Genomic DNA, 20,442 nt, shown 5'->3' with positions numbered 1-20,442 from the left:
ACTCAAGAAATATTTTCTGATGAGAATTTTAAACGAATAGCATTCTGTGAAATTATGATGGAGAAATGCAATGAAAATAATAATTTTTTGAAGAATATTTTGTTTACAGACGAATCCTCCTTTGCAATTCACAAGAAACATAATTCATTCGTTGTATGTTATTGGTTCCAGGAAAATAAGCAGTTGAGTGTGTCATACTATTGGTCCTTTTTTTATCGAAGGAAATTGAAACACAGTAAAATATCTTCAATTACTGCGAACTTAAATTACTTATTCTTGTACTTCAACATCTTCAAATTAACTTCGACGAAATTTGGTTTCAACAAGACGGCTGTCCTTTACATAACGCAAAAGCCGTTAGAGACTATTTAGCTTTAATTTTTCCTGTATAATGTGTCATTAGTACACAAGGTACAATAAAATGGCCCCCTTGGTCACCTGACTTGCTCTCCTAGATTTTTATTTTTGGGGAGGCTTTTATACGGGCATAAATTCGAGCCAGCCAATAACTTGGAGCAACTGAGACAAAAGATAATTGAACTTAGCCAAAACATTTCAGCAAATACCCTAACAACACACAACATTCCAGGAATGTACTACCAAAGTTCTATCAATATTTGAATGTCCTGGACATTTAGGGAACATTCGGTGAACATCTGTTTAAATTATTCCTGGAATGTTAGCATAAGACATTCTGTGAACATACTACCAATGTTCCTATATTTTAAGTTGCGAAATAATACATACGTGTAACAGATACAACATTACTTATAACATACCAGACAAACTAAGTGACACTTTAGGCCTACAGTGCAATAATATGTCAAATTTAAAGAGTTTCCCAAGTTCAATTAATACAATATTATAAACATACAAATGTAATAAAAATTATTGTTCGCGAATATTCAATTTGGAATGCGATTTTGTTAATAAAAAAAATACTTATAACTTATGCAAAACCCAAGAGAGGCATTTATATTTATTTCTTTTGCGTTCATTTTCAAATTCGCCGTGCATATATTTTTGTGCATGGCGCTTGAGAGGGCATCACGTGACTAAAAACGACCAACCAACGACCTCGCTTCGGCCATCTTGGCATCTTCATCTTGGCCACCTTGCTTTGCGGTGGGTGGATCGTTGTTTCTATTATTTGTGCTTTTTAAGAATATTTTTTTAATTCGGATACTTTTATAATAGCTTTAATAGTATTATTAACATAGTGAATAAAATGGTGTCCTGTTTTTAACGCAGTTGGAGTAGCAGAAACAAATGTAGATAAAAAAATCTGCAGGAATAACGTTTCAATTATGACAGAAGCTCCAAACAAATGACTGTGAATGAAAAGCCCTATTAAAAGGTTAGTATGCAAATATGTAAACGAAGGCATGCCCTGTATTTCAGAAAATAAATTAATACTATTAATACCCTAATAATACTATTCATAAAAAATCTTTTAAGTAACCTAGATATAACAAAGTGAATAAAAGGCATAAATCAGAAGAATTATTATTTTATTTTATAAGTTAATAATTGGTCATATCCATTTAATAATAATTGTGAATAAGCCACAAACTTCGCTTATTCCTAACTAAAATAGTAAATAGAGATAATAACAATAGGATTTGTAAAACTAAAGTAATTCTTTTTGCGTTTTTGCTAATGTATGCCTTTATAAATAGGATGGTAGACCACACACTATAATATGCAGTACCAACTAATGAATACACAGAATATTATAGTCGATTTGCTAAACTCAGTCTCAGTACTACTGAGTCTCAGACACAACTGGCTAGTGATTTTAGTAAATAATTTTGCCAATTTGGTAAAATTGGCAAAAAAAAATAATAACTAAATAGTTAATAATTACTGTAATTTTGGCAAAATTGGCCAAAAACAAAAAAAATTACCTACTAAAATCACTAGCCAGTTGTGTCAGAGTTTGGGGAACCGACTATACTAATAAACAATTTCTAAGCTGTTTTATAATATTTTGTGAGTCCATTAATCATATTTTTTATTTAAAACTAAAATTTGTTAATAATGCTTAGTAATGCATATATTTTGTATTTTTAGCTTTCCAGAAGATCCTGCGAAGAAGACATGAAGTATAGATCAGATTTGTTAATAGAGGAGTATGTTCAAAACACTTTTTAGAAAAAGATATTGACAGAACTTCACTTTCATCTGTTCGTTTAAGAGACTGTGCTGTTCCAATAGCTTATGTCACACAGGTATATGCATTTTTTTTCTTGGTTTTAACATCTTTAAACGCGAAATATGCAATAGCTTATCGAATTGATGCCATGTTATTTTTCTTTATTAAGGTCTTTGTTTATTATTGTGTATGTGTATTAACAACAGAAACATTTTTGGTTATTCTTTATTTTATTTTATATTTTGTCATCAAGTGTTCAGTCAATGTATGTAGTTTTCTTATGTACACCTTTATGGGTTTATACCTGGTGGATGTATATTTCAATAAATAAATAAATAAATAACCTAATTAATAATACAGTCTGTACAATATAGATACTGTTGTAATTCATTATCTACATCGGAGATCTAAGTTGACATTGTTGCCCAACTGCAAAAAATTTTTGAATTCATTTTAAGTCAAATATATCACATAATTATTGCGAAGTAGATTATACAACAAAACAGATTAATATTCAATGTAAATAAATAAAAACATCAGAAATAGAAAACAAGAATTAAGGTATAATCTTATGTTACAGTTATTAAGGTACCAAGGGTATTATAAGGATAATAACGCTTGAGGTCAATGGTGTTTTTAACAAGGGCCTGAGGGATATACGTTGACCGAAAGCGTTATTATTATAATACCTGTGGTGCCTTCAACGTTTAATGTCTGACTAAATTATTCTTTATATGCGAAAAATTTGAATGAATTTTGAATTGATTAGTTTTTAAATAAGTACATTTACCAGTAACAGTAGTAACATAATTGTGGTAACCATAGTTTTACTTAGGTTGATATTTGTCAACTTGACAGTATCTAAGTCGTTATTTAAATTTAATGCCCAAGGGCGTGATATCATACTTAACAGACTTCGAAATGTCATTATTTGTCAAATAATGTACCAGTAGGACATTAAAGTAAATAATAAAAACAATAAATATAATGAATACTAAATACTTATTTGTTTGTGAAAAATCTATTTCTTTGTGGCTTTTTTGTAATTAACTATTCTAATGAGGAAATAAGCCACAATTTACTTGAAAAAATAATTTTATTAAGGTTTCTACTTCCACGTCGGATGTCGTTGTCAAAATACAAAATGTTCATTATTATTATTTTATTTATTAAATATTATTTAATATTTATTTTTTTATTATTATTATTTATGCGTATTATTACCTGTAAATAATATTTCTTCTGATTGTTAATCGTAAAGGATAGAAAAATTACCTTTTATTTTATTTTCTTTTAGAATCAGCTGAGAGAAGTGGTCTACAAAAAAACAGAAAGGAAACGGAATATGTGGCTACGAAAAGCAAAAGAAAGGTTTACAAAGCAAATGTGACACATTTTTTTATAATATTTAGGAATGTCAGTAAATTACATTAAAAAATGTATGTAAAGATTTTTTGCAATAAAAATGTTTATATTTATCAAGGATGTATTATTTGGTATGGCCACATATCGTCAGTGATGTGACAATACCTCCTATCTGTTTTTTTCAAGAGATTTGTAAGATAGACTAAAAACTTGTTTCGGCCACCTCCTGTTTTCATATATCTTTTGACTTGTTTTGCAGTAAATTCAACTATCTATTTACTACAAAAAAGTCAGAATACGTACGAAAACAGAAAGTGACCTTAAAAAATGTTTTTCGTCTCCTGCAAACCTCATGAAAAAACATATAGGAGGTATTGTCACATTACTGACGATATATTTCAGTGAATGTCTAAAAAATATTCTGTGAATGTTCAAAGAACGTTCGTAGACATTCATGGAATGTTCTAACAAGACATTCAGTCTAAAAATATACTGTGAATGTCCAAAGAACATTCATGGAATGTTCCAACAAGACATTCAGTCTAAAAAATAGACTGTGAATGTCCAAAGAACGTTCGTAGACATTCATGGAATGTTCCAACAGAACATTCTAAGAATATTTAAAATGCTGACACAGCACTTTCCTGGGACTTTCCAGGGACATTCGTGTGCATTTGGGGACATTCCAGGAATGTTTTCAATGTCCTGTGTGTACATTCTAGGAACATTCATGGAATGTTTTGTGTTATTAGGGTAAACTCAACGCTATGAGAAAGGCGTTGTATAATATATTTGGTTTTTGTTTGGCACAAGATGTTGGTTTGTTTGAACATTTAATTCGCTCAAAATTTTATTTGGTTTGGAATTTCTAATCGTTTGGAATTATTTTTAATTTATGGAGGAGTGTTGGAATGATTTTTTATTTTGTTTCATTTTTATAGAACTAATTTTATTTTCACATCTACTAGGCCTGGATCCCGCGTACCAAAAAAAGTTTATTAATAGCAAGCTGAAAATTTGTTAATAGCTTAACGGTGTCTAGTCGGACAAACTTTGATGTAAAGGGAACACTGGAACAGGAGAAGTTTTTATTGTGGAACGTGATTTTAATATTTGTTGAACGTGTCATCCTGATAAGTTTATGATTGTGAAAACTAGCAGGTTGTTTTTAAACCCTCTATGGTACCATGTATATTTAAATATACAAATATTATCTCTGGTCTGGCAATATAATCCCAAAAAGCCAAAGAAATGGGGTTACAAATTATTTTGTCTTGCATGTGCGAGCGGCATAGGTTTTGAGGTTTATTGTGGAGCTCATAAGCAACCAGACGATTTACCAGATATAAGTGCCAGCAGTAATGTTGGTATTAGCTTAGCTGAACGCATACCAAAAAACCAAAATTTTTGCTATTTTATGACAATTGGTTTTGCACTTTGCAGTCCTGAGTTGCAAATAAAGTTATCTGAAAATGGCATTCAGAGTTTGGGTACAGTGTACAAACAGGGTTCCCGAAAACAAGCTGCCAGCAGATAAAGTGCTAATGAAGCAAGGTCGAGGGAGTTGTGTGGAAAAGGTTGCTGTCCATAACAGCACAACACTCAGAGTAGTCAAATGGTATGACAATAAGGCAGTGACATTGCCATGTACACTTGCCAGTGCCAGTGCTTCTCCTGAAACGACTGTCCAGAGGTACGACCGTAAAAAAAGGAAAGTATAACAATAAAATGCCCCAGTATTATAGTTTTATATAATAAATTTATGGGGGGAGTCGATTTGATAGATTCTCTCTTGGCACTTTACCGAACAAAGATTGGGTCATTGATTAAAAACACCATAGATAGCTCACCTCTTGGTAACCGAAAGACGTATCAAAAACTAGATGGCGCTACTCGAAAACCGTATCGAGATTTCTCATTCTCTCTCTGACTTGCGAGGAGGTAGGAGTAGTGTCAGGGCCGAACTTACCCTATAGGTGTATTATCTGTGACAGGCAGGTGTTGTGACAAATTAGAGCGGAATTTTATAAAAAAAAGGACTCATATTTTAGACAAAATGGCCTCTGTAACTCATAAGTGTGTTTACGCGGGATGTTTTGAAAGAAACGATGGAACAAATAATAATATATCTTTCTTTAAATTTCCACTGAAAGACGTAGAGCGTACAAAAATTTGGCAAAAAAACTGCGGGAACATTGATATTTTATTGATGGATATCACTGACCTTAAACAGAGGGTAATTTGCCAGCATCATTTTGCAGTGGAATATATTTACCAAAGTGGCCAAAGAAAGTTATTAAGGAAAAATGCTGTTCCTCTAAAATTTACACAGTTAACAACTGATTTAGGTGAGTACTCAATTTTATAAATATTTTTATGTTTGCCTAATGCGCTTTGTCCATGAGAATATTACTATTAAAATATATTTTATATAAAATCAGTGGATATTGAATGATTTAAATATTTTTATACAATTAAATCAAAAGAGATTTTTTTTAAATATGAATGCGTTGTTACTATCACTCCAGAAATAATGATGATGCTTGTTTTGCTTTAATTAAAATTACACATACATTTCAATGATTACACCTATTTTAGGTGATATCCCACCAGTATGCTCTACATACGTTTATTGCGGTACGAAACGTAAAAGATCTACAAGTGACGATTGTATGGTTAGGTCAACTCCATCGCCTAAGAGATCAAGTAGTAGTCTCAGTGATATTTCCAGTTTTGAAATTAATTTGCCCACAAAACTTGAAACTGAATTGACGGAGAAGGTAAAAAAATTGGAGTATCAAGTAAGTGCTTTAAATAAGAAGTGCCGTCAGAAGAACAGTCGGCGTTGTAGAAGAACAACAAAAAACAAAAAATCGGCAACCAAATTCATGTTACAGGTACTGTTAGAAAATAAAAGCAAATACGTGCACACATTTGTTAATATGCAGTTTTCACACAAAACTCGTTCACAATGGAGTCACAATGAAAAGGATTTAGCTCTGGCCATTTATTATAAGTCTCCTAGTTGTTACAAATTTTTAACTAGATCTCTTAATTTTATATTACCTTCAGTAAAAACAATTCAAACTTGGTTGCGTGTCATAAAATTAAGAACTGGTTTAAACACTTCCTTAATTGACAAGTTGAAGAAAAAAGCAGAGACAATGGATGAGTTGGAAAAAATTTGTGTGTTAATGTTTGATGAAATTTCTTTGAAAAAAAAAAATTGGAGTACAATAAATTAGATGACATTATAGAAGGGTTTCAAGATTTAGGTGCTTTAGGAAGAACAAACAAACTTGCCAACACAGGTCTGGTTTTCATGATGCGCGGCTTGCTACATAACTGGAAGATTCCGATTTGCTATTTTGTTACAGGTAGTCCAATACATAGCGACAACTTAAAAAACATTGTAGTTGAAGTTGTTTCAAAATTACAAAATATTGGGTATATACCAAAAGTGTTAGTGTGTGATCAAGCATCTAATAATAGAGCTTTATTTAAGCTGTTAGGCGCATGTAAGGATCAGCCTGCAATAGAAATAGGAAATCACTTATTAAAAAGTCTAAGAAATAATTTTCTTAACAAAAAGTTGACGTTTTTTGCCGATTCTAACCAGATATCGTGGCAAGATATTGAATACACATACAACATCGATAGAACCAATGTGAGAGCACGATGCATGGTGAAAATAACAGACGTTCACATAAACCCTAATCATTTCCAAAAAATGCGTGTAAAATTAGCAGCCCAAATTTTTTCCAACTCAGTTGCCTCAGCAATGTCAACAGCAAAATCTGTAGGCCAGTTACACACCAAAACGGCTCCTGATACTGCCGAATTTTTAAAAATTATAAATAATATTTTTGATGGTCTTAACAGCAAATATTGTAGTGATAGTAACCCAAACAGAAAGCCAATGTCAACTTTAAGCAAGTCAACTGAAAACTTAAAAGCAGGTTTAGAATATTTTAAAAAAATTAAAGTTTTTGAAAATCAGAAAGAGAGAAATAATATTCACTGTCTACACGGCTTTCAGTGGACAATTTTGTCAGTTTTATGTTTGTGGGAGGAACTTCAAAAATATAATGTGTCATATCTTTTAACATCTTTTCTGAACCAAGATCCTCTAGAAAATTTTTTCTCTATTGTGCGCAATCGGGGTGGTTACAATCCAACACCTAGTGTTAGTCAGTTAAGAATTGCCATTAAGCATAACACAAATATTAAACTAAAAATTGCTTTAGACAATGGAAATTGTGAAATAGCACAAACTGATAATTTAGATTTAACCCACGAAGTAACCAGCGTCGAAATATCTGACGAGTCCATTGAAACCCAAACAGTTCATGTAGAACAATCTTTAGACATGCAAAAGGAAAATAATGACAACCAAATTTTAAGCACGGCACATTCCAGCAAATGTAGCATAACAAATTTAGAAACGTGTGCTGTTACATATGTCGCTGGTTATATTTACTATAAGATTATAGAGAACTTGAATTGTAGTAAATGCCAGGAAGACTTGTAAAAGACAACAAAATTCTATTACAGAAACACGAATTAATGTTACTTTTCAGAGATTATGGCGCAAATGAAGAAATAAAGTTTCTTCAGAGACCATCAGATTTGTTTGTTACTATTACTACAATATTGTTAGAAAAGTTTCACGAGGCTTTTAATTTATTTAAAGTAGATAATGCAGTTTTCGAAAAAATTGAAACCTATGTGACTAACCATATTTTATTAACTACTAATTGGCTTAAAAGCTGCGAAGACCATAAAAGGAAAATTATAAAATTTTTGGTAAAAATCAAACTTTTTAAAACTTGTCAGTGGTATAACGTTAATGAAAGCAAACAGAAAACTAAAAGGGAAAAGGTTCACAGAAAATTACTTATTTTCGATAAAAGTAAAGGTAAACAAACATCAAAATGCAAAAATTCGACAAGTAAACAGCAAAAAATTCAACAGACTGACAGCCACAAAAGTAAACAAACCAGAAACGTCACAAATTGTATTTAAAATATGAAAACGTCTTTTTTTCTACCTAGATCTTTTCAATGTACTGAGTTTAGTGCGTTCATAAAAATAACATGTGTTTTTACTTAATAACAGGCGGTAGCTGGTTTGTCTTTAGTTTCATGCGTGGAAGAGAATGATGCTAGATAAAAAGTATATGTTTTATCTCGCCGGGTATGAATGACGCACGGGTAAATAACCGTGGACTTAACTGTATGTTAAACTACACTATTAGCTTTAGTCTCTATATACAGTAGATATTAACAAGTATTTTATAATATCAGGAAAACAATATTAGTATGTCTTAAAACCTTGGAATCATATAGAAAACTTTTTTATTAAGTTTAGGGAAAAATGTATTATTGATAAAAACTTGCATGTCTCAAAACTAAAAATAAAAGAATCAGATGTCAGATATTATGAGTCGTATACCAAGTTTGTTAAAAAATATTAATTCTTCTCAAGAGTCATATACCTTCATTTTTAAAGCACTTTCATATAAATATTAACGTGGTTTTTAATTGTTCTCGACTTTTAATAATAATAAAATGTTTCAATATTGTCAACAATGAAAGTACTTCTTCAGAAAAAGAAATAATAAATATATATCTTTTTTTCCCAATATTTTAATTTTACAATCTTATCACAGTATATAGAGGTTCCCTCTTTATACTGTGATCTTAGTTTGAAAAGAATTAACATTCAAATATACTTATTTACTTTGTTTTTAAATATGATCTCATTAGTGATGTTTTAAACTTTCTAATCCTGTCTGTTTAATCCAGCTTTTACCTATTGTTCCTAGGCAAATGGCCTTCAACTATTTATATGTTGGAAATTCCCTGTCACTTTATCAAGATATGTATGTACTTACATTATTCATTTTGAACGTTGGGAATTTGTGGTATTTTTTCAAAGAAAAATAATAATAATCTATTGTATTTGGTACTCACCACTACTTTTTTTTAAAACATCGATGTCTTAATTCTAGAAAGTCCTTAGATAATTTTTAAATGTAAAAAGTATGCGATCGAACAGTAAATCATATTGATTTTAGTTCACCTCAGTACAATTTCTTATTTTGCACAGACTTCTATATTGCCTTTTCTAGATAAATTGTCAATTTTTTGTAGTACAATGTTACTATCAGAACAACATTTATATCCTCTTCTTCTTGTCGAAGTTCCTTCTCATATCGAAGGTTGGCCATCACTACAGCTATCCGTACCTTATTGGCGCCTGCTTTGAAAATATCTATTGAGCTGCAACTATACCACTCTCTTAAGTCTCTCAGTCAGGAAATTCTTCTTCTACCTATGGATCTTTTACCCTTAATTTTACCTTGCATTATGAGCCTAATATCTCATATTTCGCTCCTCTGGTAATTTGGCCTAAATCCAGCTTTCTTGTATTGATGTTCTTTATCACCTCGCAATCCTTTTGTAACATTGTAACCTTCTTAATACTTTTGCATTTGTAACTCGTTAGATCTAGGTATTTTCAAAATCCCTCTATAGCACTACATCTCAAATGCTTCCAACTTATTTATATTGTCTACTTTTAGTATCTAGCTTTCCATTCCATGTAACAAAGTCGAGAACACGTAGCATCTTAAGGCTCTTATCCTCAGCTACAGAGGAAGATCTCGATTAACAAACATTTTTTTCATTTTTATAAATGCTTGTCTTGCAATTTCAATGCGTGTCCTGATTTCTCTAATAGATACATTGGTCATCGTTTTTATTTACCCAGGTTCCTAGATATTTGCAGTTATTTTGTAAAAATTTATAGCTATATATTAGGTTTTATTTTCGGTAAATTAATAATGTAGATATTTGAATACTTCAACTATTGCGATTAAATTAGCTGTAGTTATAGTAGTATTATTGTCTAGTTTTATAACATTTTTATTTATTTATTTAATTGGCATTGGTAAATGCCATACAGCCAGTCACAACATGATACAATTTTCTAAATATAATCTTAACTATTATAAAACTATAGCTAAAACTATTTTATAAAACTACAGTAGAAAACTATAATAGAAACCAATAATACCATTGAATCACGGTTTTTACTCCAAATTTTAAATAACCGCTTGGGTTGACACGAAATTTTGGAATACATATAGGAAAGAAGAAAAGTAATTCTAAGCAAGTTAATACTTTTCGAGGTATTTGCGAGTAAATATGTTCATTTTTCAACAAAAAGAAACACTTTTTAGGTGGGTTTTTGCAAATAACTCAAAAAGTAAATATGTATTTTACCGAAAAAAAGGTTTCCAGTAAAAATATAGCTTCTAAAAAGAGAAAAAAATGGTGTATGTATGAACTCTCTAGACCCAGTAGAAGCAAAGTTGTAACTAATGAAAAATAGTTTCATATCTGTCAAATTTCAAAGCAAATATTTCAACGTGAAATAACCAAAAAAGTTTACACTTTTTGGGGAAAACTCAGTACGACTTTTTTAAAGTGTTCAAAAAAATATTCATTTTTGTTTTTTAATAAGTTTCTAGCATAAAAAGTAAGTTACGCTCAAAATAAAGTTGGTCAAAAAAACTCGGGAAAATCAGCCCCCACTTAGCATTTTAAATCAAATTAATCGTTACCGCTTCCCAAGTTACTTTACTTATGTATTATTTATACTGATCTGTAAGTTTCATTTGTTCAAAGGGCTTATTTTTTAACAATTTTTTTTTATTTTGAAAAAAATGTTTTTTTCAAAATAACTTAAAATTTATTAGTGACACCAAAAATCACAAAGAGTAAAAAAAATGTAGGTTTTGCTTTTCTGAATATTTTGGATTTTTTGTTTTTCTGTAAGGCAAAAATTGGTTAAGATGTGGCTGTTCAAAATTTGCATACACTCGTGATTTTTGACTAGTTCAAGCCCATTCAACTAGAGCTCCTTCAAAAATTTCCACTTTGAACCGATGAAACAATACATACACGAGTAAAGCAAGTTGTGATCTTGTGAAGTTGTAACGATTAATTTCATTTAGGATGCTAATTAGGGGGTGATTTTCACGATTTTTTAACAAAAAAATAGGAACCAAATATATTTTGATCATAACTTGCTTACTTTTGACGCTAGAAACTTAACAAAAATAATATAAATAAACCTTTTTTAAACACTTTAAAAAAAGTTGTAATGAGTTTTCGTCGAAAAGTGCTTCATTTTTTTTATTATTTCACGTTGAAATATTCAACATGGAATTTGACGAAAAAGAACTTATTTTTCAATAACTCGAAATAAGTATTGACGTAGTGAAAAAACTCTATAGAACAAAAGTTGCTTAGAATTAGTGATTTTAGGCACTTCTGAACTTATCTTGAACATATATTTTTTCACTCCCGAGAAGGGGTGATACTGAACCATAGGGCCAAAGCACACATCGGTACATCATTTGTTTTTCTTTGACATCTTAGCTAGGCGTAAGCCAAATTTCATGTCAATCCAAGCGATTCTTTAAAATTAGGAGGTTTTTTGCAATATTTTACCGTGAGTGAATGGACTAAATCTGGAAATAAATTATGTATCTTAGCTTGAAATATTTTAGTTTGCATCAATTCTGGAAATTAATTGGTTTGAAAAGTTAAAAAAAAGTAATTTACATGACATGTAATTTATCACTGCTAATTTTATTATGTATTTTATATTTTGTTATTCCTTTGTAGTGTATTGATAAATAAATAATTTTTAAAAATCCTCTACTGTTTTCATTAATCAATTTTTAGCGTTTTTTCTGAAGTAAAATCGGAATTCCATAATATAGATTACAAGCACGTTAAAATTATTTGTGAAAATGCTGAATGCCACCCTTATATTGTCGTCTATTGCACTGGACAATGGCTGGAGCAGTTAACTCAAATTTATTTTTCAATCTTGGCAAAGATTTCAATTAATGTCGCCACCATACAGTCAGGTAGTACTTAGGCTTGAGGGGTAAAGAGGTGTAAGTAGGCGGAGTTTAACACTGAATTCGTTTTTACCTTAGAGTGAGGTATCTATGTGTGTGTTTATAATCAATGATTGGGTCGAGAAAATATTATCTTAGAATATTTTTTCACCTAATGGACATGAGCGTCATAATTGCTTGGCTTATGTATAGGCGAGCTAGCGATGACTGTGGAATTCCTAAAAAACAACAGCTGTCTTTATATGACTTTAAGGCAGATGTTGCTCAGAGTTTATGTTGGGCTAGTAAGTTAGCAAAAAGAGGCCGCCCATCCGGCAGTACACCATCATTGGACAAAAAAGAATTAAAACTTGTGTCTCCGCAAACGCAGACTGTATTGCTGATAGAATGGACCATTGGCCCCACTATGAAAAAAAGACAGGAATATATAAGAATAAAAAATGCCAAAAAATAACAAAAGTAAAATGCACTAAATGTAATTGTTTTCTATGTTTTGTTTCAGACAGAAACTGTTTCCTAGATTTTCATCAATAGTTTTAATTTTTTTTATTATTAGTAGATTATTTTTAGATATTAAGCCTGCTTTTCTTTATATTATCGTAAGAACCGTCTATGAAAAATCTGTATTGACTAAGGTATAGACTTGCAATTTTTTTAATAATATATGCACAATGTATATCTGAATATACACTTTTTTTTTCTAAGAAATAAAAACTTTTAAAAATAAATAACTACCTAAAACTAGTCTAAACTATCTTCTTTCCCATATTTACCTTAAAAAAATTTTTGCTGCTGTCTAAAATGGTGTGTGCAATAGAGGGTAGTTTATTCAATAGCAAACTTTATATAATATATGAAAAAATGTTTGTCCGACATATTTGTTGAGCATAAGTCCGACACGTAGGACATGTCAAATGACAGGAATTATGTTGGTGGTAAATAGCAGTCTGATTTTTACATGAGAGTTTAATTAAAGGGTAACAAATCAATTGGAAGTTTTGTGCGACGAAATACATGGGACGTTTTCTTAGCCTGGCGTTCGAAACCTGTAACCTGTTCTCAATTAAAACTTGACCTGTTCCAGTGTTCCCGTACATCAAAGTTTGTCTGGCTAGACACCGTTAAACTATTAACAAATTTTCAGCTTGCTATTAATAAACTTTTTTGGTACGCGGAATTAAGGCCTATACTACTTCCAAAAAATCTAAACAACAATTTAGTGTCAAAGATACTATAAAAACACCATAATAGCATACATAAATGTAAAAACATTAAATAATATCTTAATAATAATATCTCATAATTTTTATAAAAAAACGTAATTTTTCGGCCATTTTAATTTTAATTCACTACATCCTCCCCTGAATGATCAGGTATAGTTCTTCCACTCTAACTTTTTCAATGCGTCACGATTCATTTTCAAACAAGTTAAATTAAAACATAAAGTGAAACGTACATCGATGTGCAGTATTGATACGTACTGTCACGAGTGTCAGTGGTAATAATTAGGAAATGGCTATCATCCCGTAAACTTATTTTATAAAGTTATTTTATTGAAGTGTTTAATCTTTTTTCACTATTGACTAGATTGGTGGACTTAGGGCCGGCGATAACGGGCCTGCAAGGGATGCATTGCATTGCAGGCGCCCCTCTTTGGGGGGCGCCAAAATAAGCTTTTTCCTGGTGTCAAAAATACTAAAATAGAGAAATAAATTTTTTAAATGTGATTTAAATTCCTCATAATCCCTAATCTGTGTCTGTTATTCTTGCATATTATTACACACGTAAATTATACGTGTGTATATTATATATATATATATATATATATATATATATATATATATATATATATATAATGTAAAGAAAAAAGAAGTACTTTGTTGACTTGTTTATAAAAAACACTTTTCGAGTTTCGGTGGGTTAGAGTCAATAAAAAGGGGCTGTTAGAATACTATTTTTTATTACTCGAGCTTTCGAATGTGTTTACATTCATTTTCAAGAGCTAAAAAGTAACTGATAAAGTGGAAACAAAGATCATGTAAAAATATAACTCACCAGATAAATCTAGATTGGTTATTAAAACTTGCTAACATTAATACATATAAATAAGAGGAAAACTATTAATATCCATAAAATGAATTCTTCCCAGACTGCATAATATAAATTAATGGCCAAAAGATTTAAATTTTTGAATTGAATTTTGAATTTGAATGATCGGTAAATTGGAAAGAAATTTTAATACAAAAAATCAAAGTCAATGTCAGTGAAAAAATCAGCCTACATCGACAAGTAGCTAAAAGCAATTTATTTAAATATATTATACCGTGATGATTTATTAAAAAAAAGAAGAAGAAATAAATAAGTAGAGAAAAAAATATTTTAGTAGTTTACAGAAGTACAAAAGAAATGTAATAAAGATTAAAAAAAAGGTGACATATTTATGGTGTTGTGAATATTATTTAAAATTATAAGGAAATGATGTAATTATAAATTTTACTTAAATTTTGAATTTCTGATCTTTTATTTAAACTATGATCGCTTCTACTAATAGATACCATTTCCAAAAAAGTCCTTTTGAATTTATTACCTTCATTGCACAAAATTTTTATGTTGTCAAAATCCATGATATGGTCTTTATCAATCACATGCTCTGCCAAAGCACAAGACGGTTTTTTGATTCGGCAATCACTTTTGTGGGAAATTACGCGATTAAATAAATTCCTCCCAGTCTCACCAATATATACAGCCTCACACTGAGTGCAACTAATGCCGTATACTACATTAGTTATTATTATATTATTATACTACACAGAATGCTTTTTTCTAACAATTTTAATAATCTGACACCATCTGTTGTGAGATCTCAAAACGCTGCTTCTGTTAATCAAATCTATTATCATTCACTCCCCTACATACCATCATTAACACCTAAGTTAATAAAATTTTTAAAGATTATTGACAATATAAAAATAACAACAAAAAACATCAAAACCATTACATCTCTATATTCTAAGACAAAGTATCCTATAGAAAAATTAGAGAAAACTAATGTAGTATACGGCATTAGTTGCACTCAGTGTGAGGCTGTATATATTGGTGAGACTGGGAGGAATTTATTTAATCGCGTAATTTCCCACAAAAGTGATTGCCGAATCAAAAAACCGTCTTGTGCTTTGGCAGAGCATGTGATTGATAAAGACCATATCATGGATTTTGACAACATAAAAATTTTGTGCAATGAAGGTAATAAATTCAAAAGGACTTTTTTGGAAATGGTATCTATTAGTAGAAGCGATCATAGTTTAAATAAAAGATCAGAAATTCAAAATTTAAGTAAAATTTATAATTACATCATTTCCTTATAATTTTAAATAATATTCACAACACCATAAATATGTCACCTTTTTTTTTAATCTTTATTACATTTCTTTTGTACTTCTGTAAACTACTAAAATATTTTTTTCTCTACTTATTTATTTCTTCTTCTTTTTTTTTAATAAATCATCACGGTATAATATATTTAAATAAATTGCTTTTAGCTACTTGTCGATGTAGGCTGATTTTTTCACTGACATTGACTTTGATTTTTTGTATTAAAATTTCTTTCCAATTTACCGATCATTCAAATTCAAAATTCAATTCAAAAATTTAAATCTTTTGGCCATTAATTTATATTATGCAGTCTGGGAAGAATTCATTTTATGGATATTAATAGTTTTCCTCTTATTTATATGTATTAATGTTAGCAAGTTTTAATAACCAATCTAGATTTATCTGGTGAGTTATATTTTTACATGATCTTTGTTTCCACTTTATCAGTTACTTTTTAGCTCTTGAAAATGAATGTAAACACATTCGAAAGCTCGAGTAATAAAAAATAGTATTCTAACAGCCCCTTTTTATTGACTCTAACCCACCGAAACTCGAAAAGTGTTTTTATATATATATATATATATATATATATATATATATATAGTATGTACATATACATATATAGTGCATATAGTATATTATAGAATTCCTACCATGTAATTAAGTGATATAATTTATTGGTCAAAGCACAGCCGGCAAAGATATTATATTTCAAAACACCAAATGTCTTCACACTATACTCACGCTTTGTTTATTTTATTAAAATGTTTGTAAATTTTGTATCAGCAGTTCCCAGCGAAAATGTTCGATTTGCAGTAAAATAAACAAGGTTCTGAAACTATTTTCTTGCGGCGGCCCGTCTATAGTATTAATTCCATATAAGCAATATTTCAAATAAACAGTAGATATAAGATTAATAATTCAAGTTCAAAGTTCTTTCAATTTAGTATTAGTAATAGGTATTCTATGTGAATAGAAATACATAAACAGTTTGTCAATTTACTGTGCGGTAAAAAGAACATCAGTGTTGCATTTCATTCAATTACATAATATAAAATTATATTTGGTAAGTACTCAGTACTGTTATTACTACAGGGGCGTAATTTTGAGAAATTATTATTTTTATTTAGTTAAATAAAAATGGAATCCAAAAAAAGTTATCTGGGGCGCAAAATAGAAAAAGAAACGTCGAAAAGAAGAAATGGCAAAAAATAATCTGGTTATCTTAGCCAATTTCTAAAAAAAGTTAAAAGTGATGTTGTTTTACCCATTGATAATGATGAGTCCAACAACACTGTAACCGAACCTAATTTACCGGGAACATCCACATCCACACAATTTGTTGATGGTCAAGCCACAAAATCAGGTGGCTTAACCACAGAAAGTAGAACAGAGGACGTCCCATTATCCAAGGCATCCAAGGTAATGTTCAGTACAAAGCCTCATCACTCGTTATGTACTGCGATGGGGAGGGTGGTGGTATAGCTTGGGGGTCAGATAGGTACCACTCCATTACGGAGTGCGACCGGTTTGATCTTACGGAGTGCGACCTGTGCTAGTTTTGCAGGCGGGCATCTGATACCCTAGCGCCGGTACTGGGTGGACTCAACATTAAACATCTTGAACACCATACAGACAGTTACTAATATAAAGATAAATATATTCTTTTTCTCACGATCATCTTTCAGTGCGTCACAGTTTTTCGATTTCCTTCTAACTCATTAAATTGTATATGACAGAAAAAAAGACACGTCGGTGATTACTTTGGTAATTATTCTAGTTCGGTGATTATTCTAGTTGTCGATAGATGGCGCCATAATAAAAAAAATAATTTTTTTTAAATTAGATAATAATATTACAAATATAATCTGTATAATTTATAAGACTATACAAATCAAAGAAAATACCATTTTATAAATGAAAGAAACACATTTGATTTGTTTTTATGCCAAAATTGCAAATAAAATTTGACAACTGTCAGATTTAACTCAAATCAAAGAAATACCATTTTATAAATGAAAGAAACACATTTGATTTGTTTTTATGCCAAAATTGCAAATAAAATTTGACAACTGTCAGATTTAACTAAAATGTCATGTTAGAATAAATGTCACAAATGTGTATTATCACGGACTTACCCTTTTTCCTATCATTTGTTACGCACTGAAAAATGCTCATGAAAAGGACAATAGAACGGTAATAAATAAATAAAAAAAGTCACAATAAAATTACTATTGTTAAGAAGATTTAATATTACCTAAGGTTGAGAAATACAAAACTATCGAGTGAATTACATAAAAAACAATTAATATTTTTAATATATCCCACCTTTGGGGAAATAGTGATACTAATGCAAATTTTTCACAAATAGGAAACTTGCACATTTTTTTATTACATAATAATGTTTAATTTTACGCTTCAAAAACTCATAATAACTTAGAAGTACAGATTTAAAATCTTCTGTGTATTTAAGCCATTTCAAACGACCCGTGACGTCACATAATTATATTTTATTTATGTTTATGGTTATATTTATATTTTAAGAGCCAACAGTAGCGCGTCATCAATATAACTTCCGGAGATTGTAGCACACCTTTTTTCGAAAGCTCTGCGAAACTTTGGCAACAGTGCGTCGGGATTATTTGACATAACTTGAATATTGTGACATTATACTCATAGCCGCGCTAAATGGAAGTACATAATAGAAAATAATTTTATTATAAGTAAATAAATAGTTATAAAAATAAACCAAAATAGGTGAGAATTTTATTACAAGCGTGTATTTTGGTTTTTTTTATTTAAATTGAAATTTTAAACTATTGATAATATTTCTAGACTAAAAAATTTTCCTAAAACTTTATAATATACTCGCATTAGAATTCGAAATATTTTAACGTAAAATATACTTACCTATAAGTTAAACTCACAATTAACAATAATCTTTTTTTTCAAATAGTCCAACAACTTAGTTCTATTACCCAAAAATATAATAAATTAATTATAAATAAACACTACCTACTTCCCTATGGATCAACACTAACGAATTCTTAAAATTTAACATACTGCACTGAACAGATATCGATACAGATAACAGAATCGTGCTATTACACTTAGAAATCTGACGCTCTTCTTCTTCTTCTTCTTAGCCTTCTATCATCCACGTTTGGACATAGGCCTCTCCCAACTCCTTCCATCGGTCTCTATCCTGAGCAACATATTTCCAATTTATTCCGGCTACTCTTCTAATATCATCAACCCATCTCATCTGTGGTCTTCCTCTCGGTCGTTTACTTTGGTAAGCTCTCCAATGTTGTATCGTTGCATTCCAACGTTGGTCTTTTTGTCTAGCAGTGTGGCCTGCGAAGCTCCATTTAAGTTTGGCAACTTTTGTTGTTATGTCCTCGACTTTTGTTTTTGATCTTACCCAGTCGTTCCTCTTTTTATCTGACAGTCGTATACCTAACATTGCTCTTTCCATAGCTCTTTCTGTTGTGGCTAGCTTATTCATATTTGCCTTGGTTAGGCTCCAGGTTTGATATCCATATGTCATGATAAGAAGGATGCACTGGTTGAACACTTTGGTCCTCAAATATTGAGGTATTTTGCGGTTCTTAAGTATCCAACCAAGTTTTCCAAATCCTGCCCATGCTAGTCTTGCTCTCCTAATAATTTCCGAACTTTGGTTTTCTTTGTCAAGTTTCAGGATTTGGCCTAGGTAGATATATTCCTGGACTTTTTGTATCTCACTTCCATTTATAGTTATACGTCTGGGGTCATCTGTGTTTGTCATTATTTTTGTTTTCTTCATCTTCATTTTCAGGCCGACTTATTGGGAGCTGCCTGTGAGTTCCTCTATCATAATTTGCAGTTCCTCGAATGAGCTTGCTATAATCACAATGTCGTCAGCGAATCTGAGGTGGTTTAGCTTCTTGCCATTAACGTTAATGCCATAGGTTAATAGGTTGACCAATTTGTCGTTTTGAAGACGTCTTCTAGTGCTAGGTTGAAAAGCTTTGGCGATATTACGTCTCCTTGTCTCACGCCTCTCTTAATAGGGATGGGATTTGTATTTTCGTCTAGTTGTACTATCATAGTTGCATTTTCATATATATTATGTATTAGTTGTCTATATCTCGAATCTATTCTACAATATTATTAATAGCTTGTTCTATGGCCCACATCTCGATACTATAAAACGCCTTTTCATAGTCTACGAAGGCAAGAAATACGGGTAGTTGGTATTCATTTGCCTTCTCTATCAATGTTCTCATTGTCAGCAGATGGTCTGATGTACTATATCCTTTGCGGAAGCCAGCCTGTTCCACTGGTTGGTAATTGTCCATTTTGTAGGTCAACCGGTTGTTAATAATTCTCAGAAATAGTTTGTATACTTGACGCAGGACTTGACTATATCTGACGCAGGTTTGTCAAAATGACAGTAACTATTTCTGTATGTTCGATCTACTGAACTGCCTAATCAGTATGTATGTATACACCATTCTTAGGCGTCAACGCCCTTCGGTAGGGATCTATGGGGGAGTTTCACTGAGCCGCAAGCCCTTATCCCTTGCCGTACTGCTCCCTCATAGGTCGATCAGATGCCCGCATA

At 30.8% G+C, this 20,442-nt stretch overlaps 2 protein-coding genes and 1 long non-coding RNA gene across 11 annotated transcripts in view; all 3 read left to right on the top strand.

Annotated features, from left to right (window-relative positions):
• The window catches only part of LOC114329613 (E3 ubiquitin-protein ligase FANCL), a 787,641-nt gene that overhangs the window by 543,527 nt on the left and 223,672 nt on the right, over positions 1 to 20,442 (top strand). The window lies entirely within an intron of this gene.
• On the top strand, positions 946 to 3,633 carry LOC114329615 (uncharacterized). The gene is made up of 3 exons (XR_007697265.1): positions 946 to 1,357; positions 2,074 to 2,231; positions 3,453 to 3,633. It is a non-coding gene; the product is annotated as an uncharacterized LOC114329615 (long non-coding RNA).
• On the top strand, positions 5,354 to 6,906 carry LOC126882310 (uncharacterized). The gene is made up of 2 exons (XM_050647189.1): positions 5,354 to 5,868; positions 6,119 to 6,906. The coding sequence occupies exons 1-2, from the start codon at positions 5,577 to 5,579 to the stop codon at positions 6,763 to 6,765; spliced, it is 939 nt and encodes a 312-aa protein (XP_050503146.1). The 5' UTR covers positions 5,354 to 5,576; the 3' UTR covers positions 6,766 to 6,906.

Source organism: Diabrotica virgifera, chromosome 3 (genome assembly GCF_917563875.1).
Source record: "Diabrotica virgifera virgifera chromosome 3, PGI_DIABVI_V3a".
NCBI lineage: Eukaryota > Metazoa > Arthropoda > Insecta > Coleoptera > Chrysomelidae > Diabrotica > Diabrotica virgifera.
Note: the sequence above shows the minus strand (reverse complement) of the source record. Positions and strands in the feature narration are given on the sequence as shown.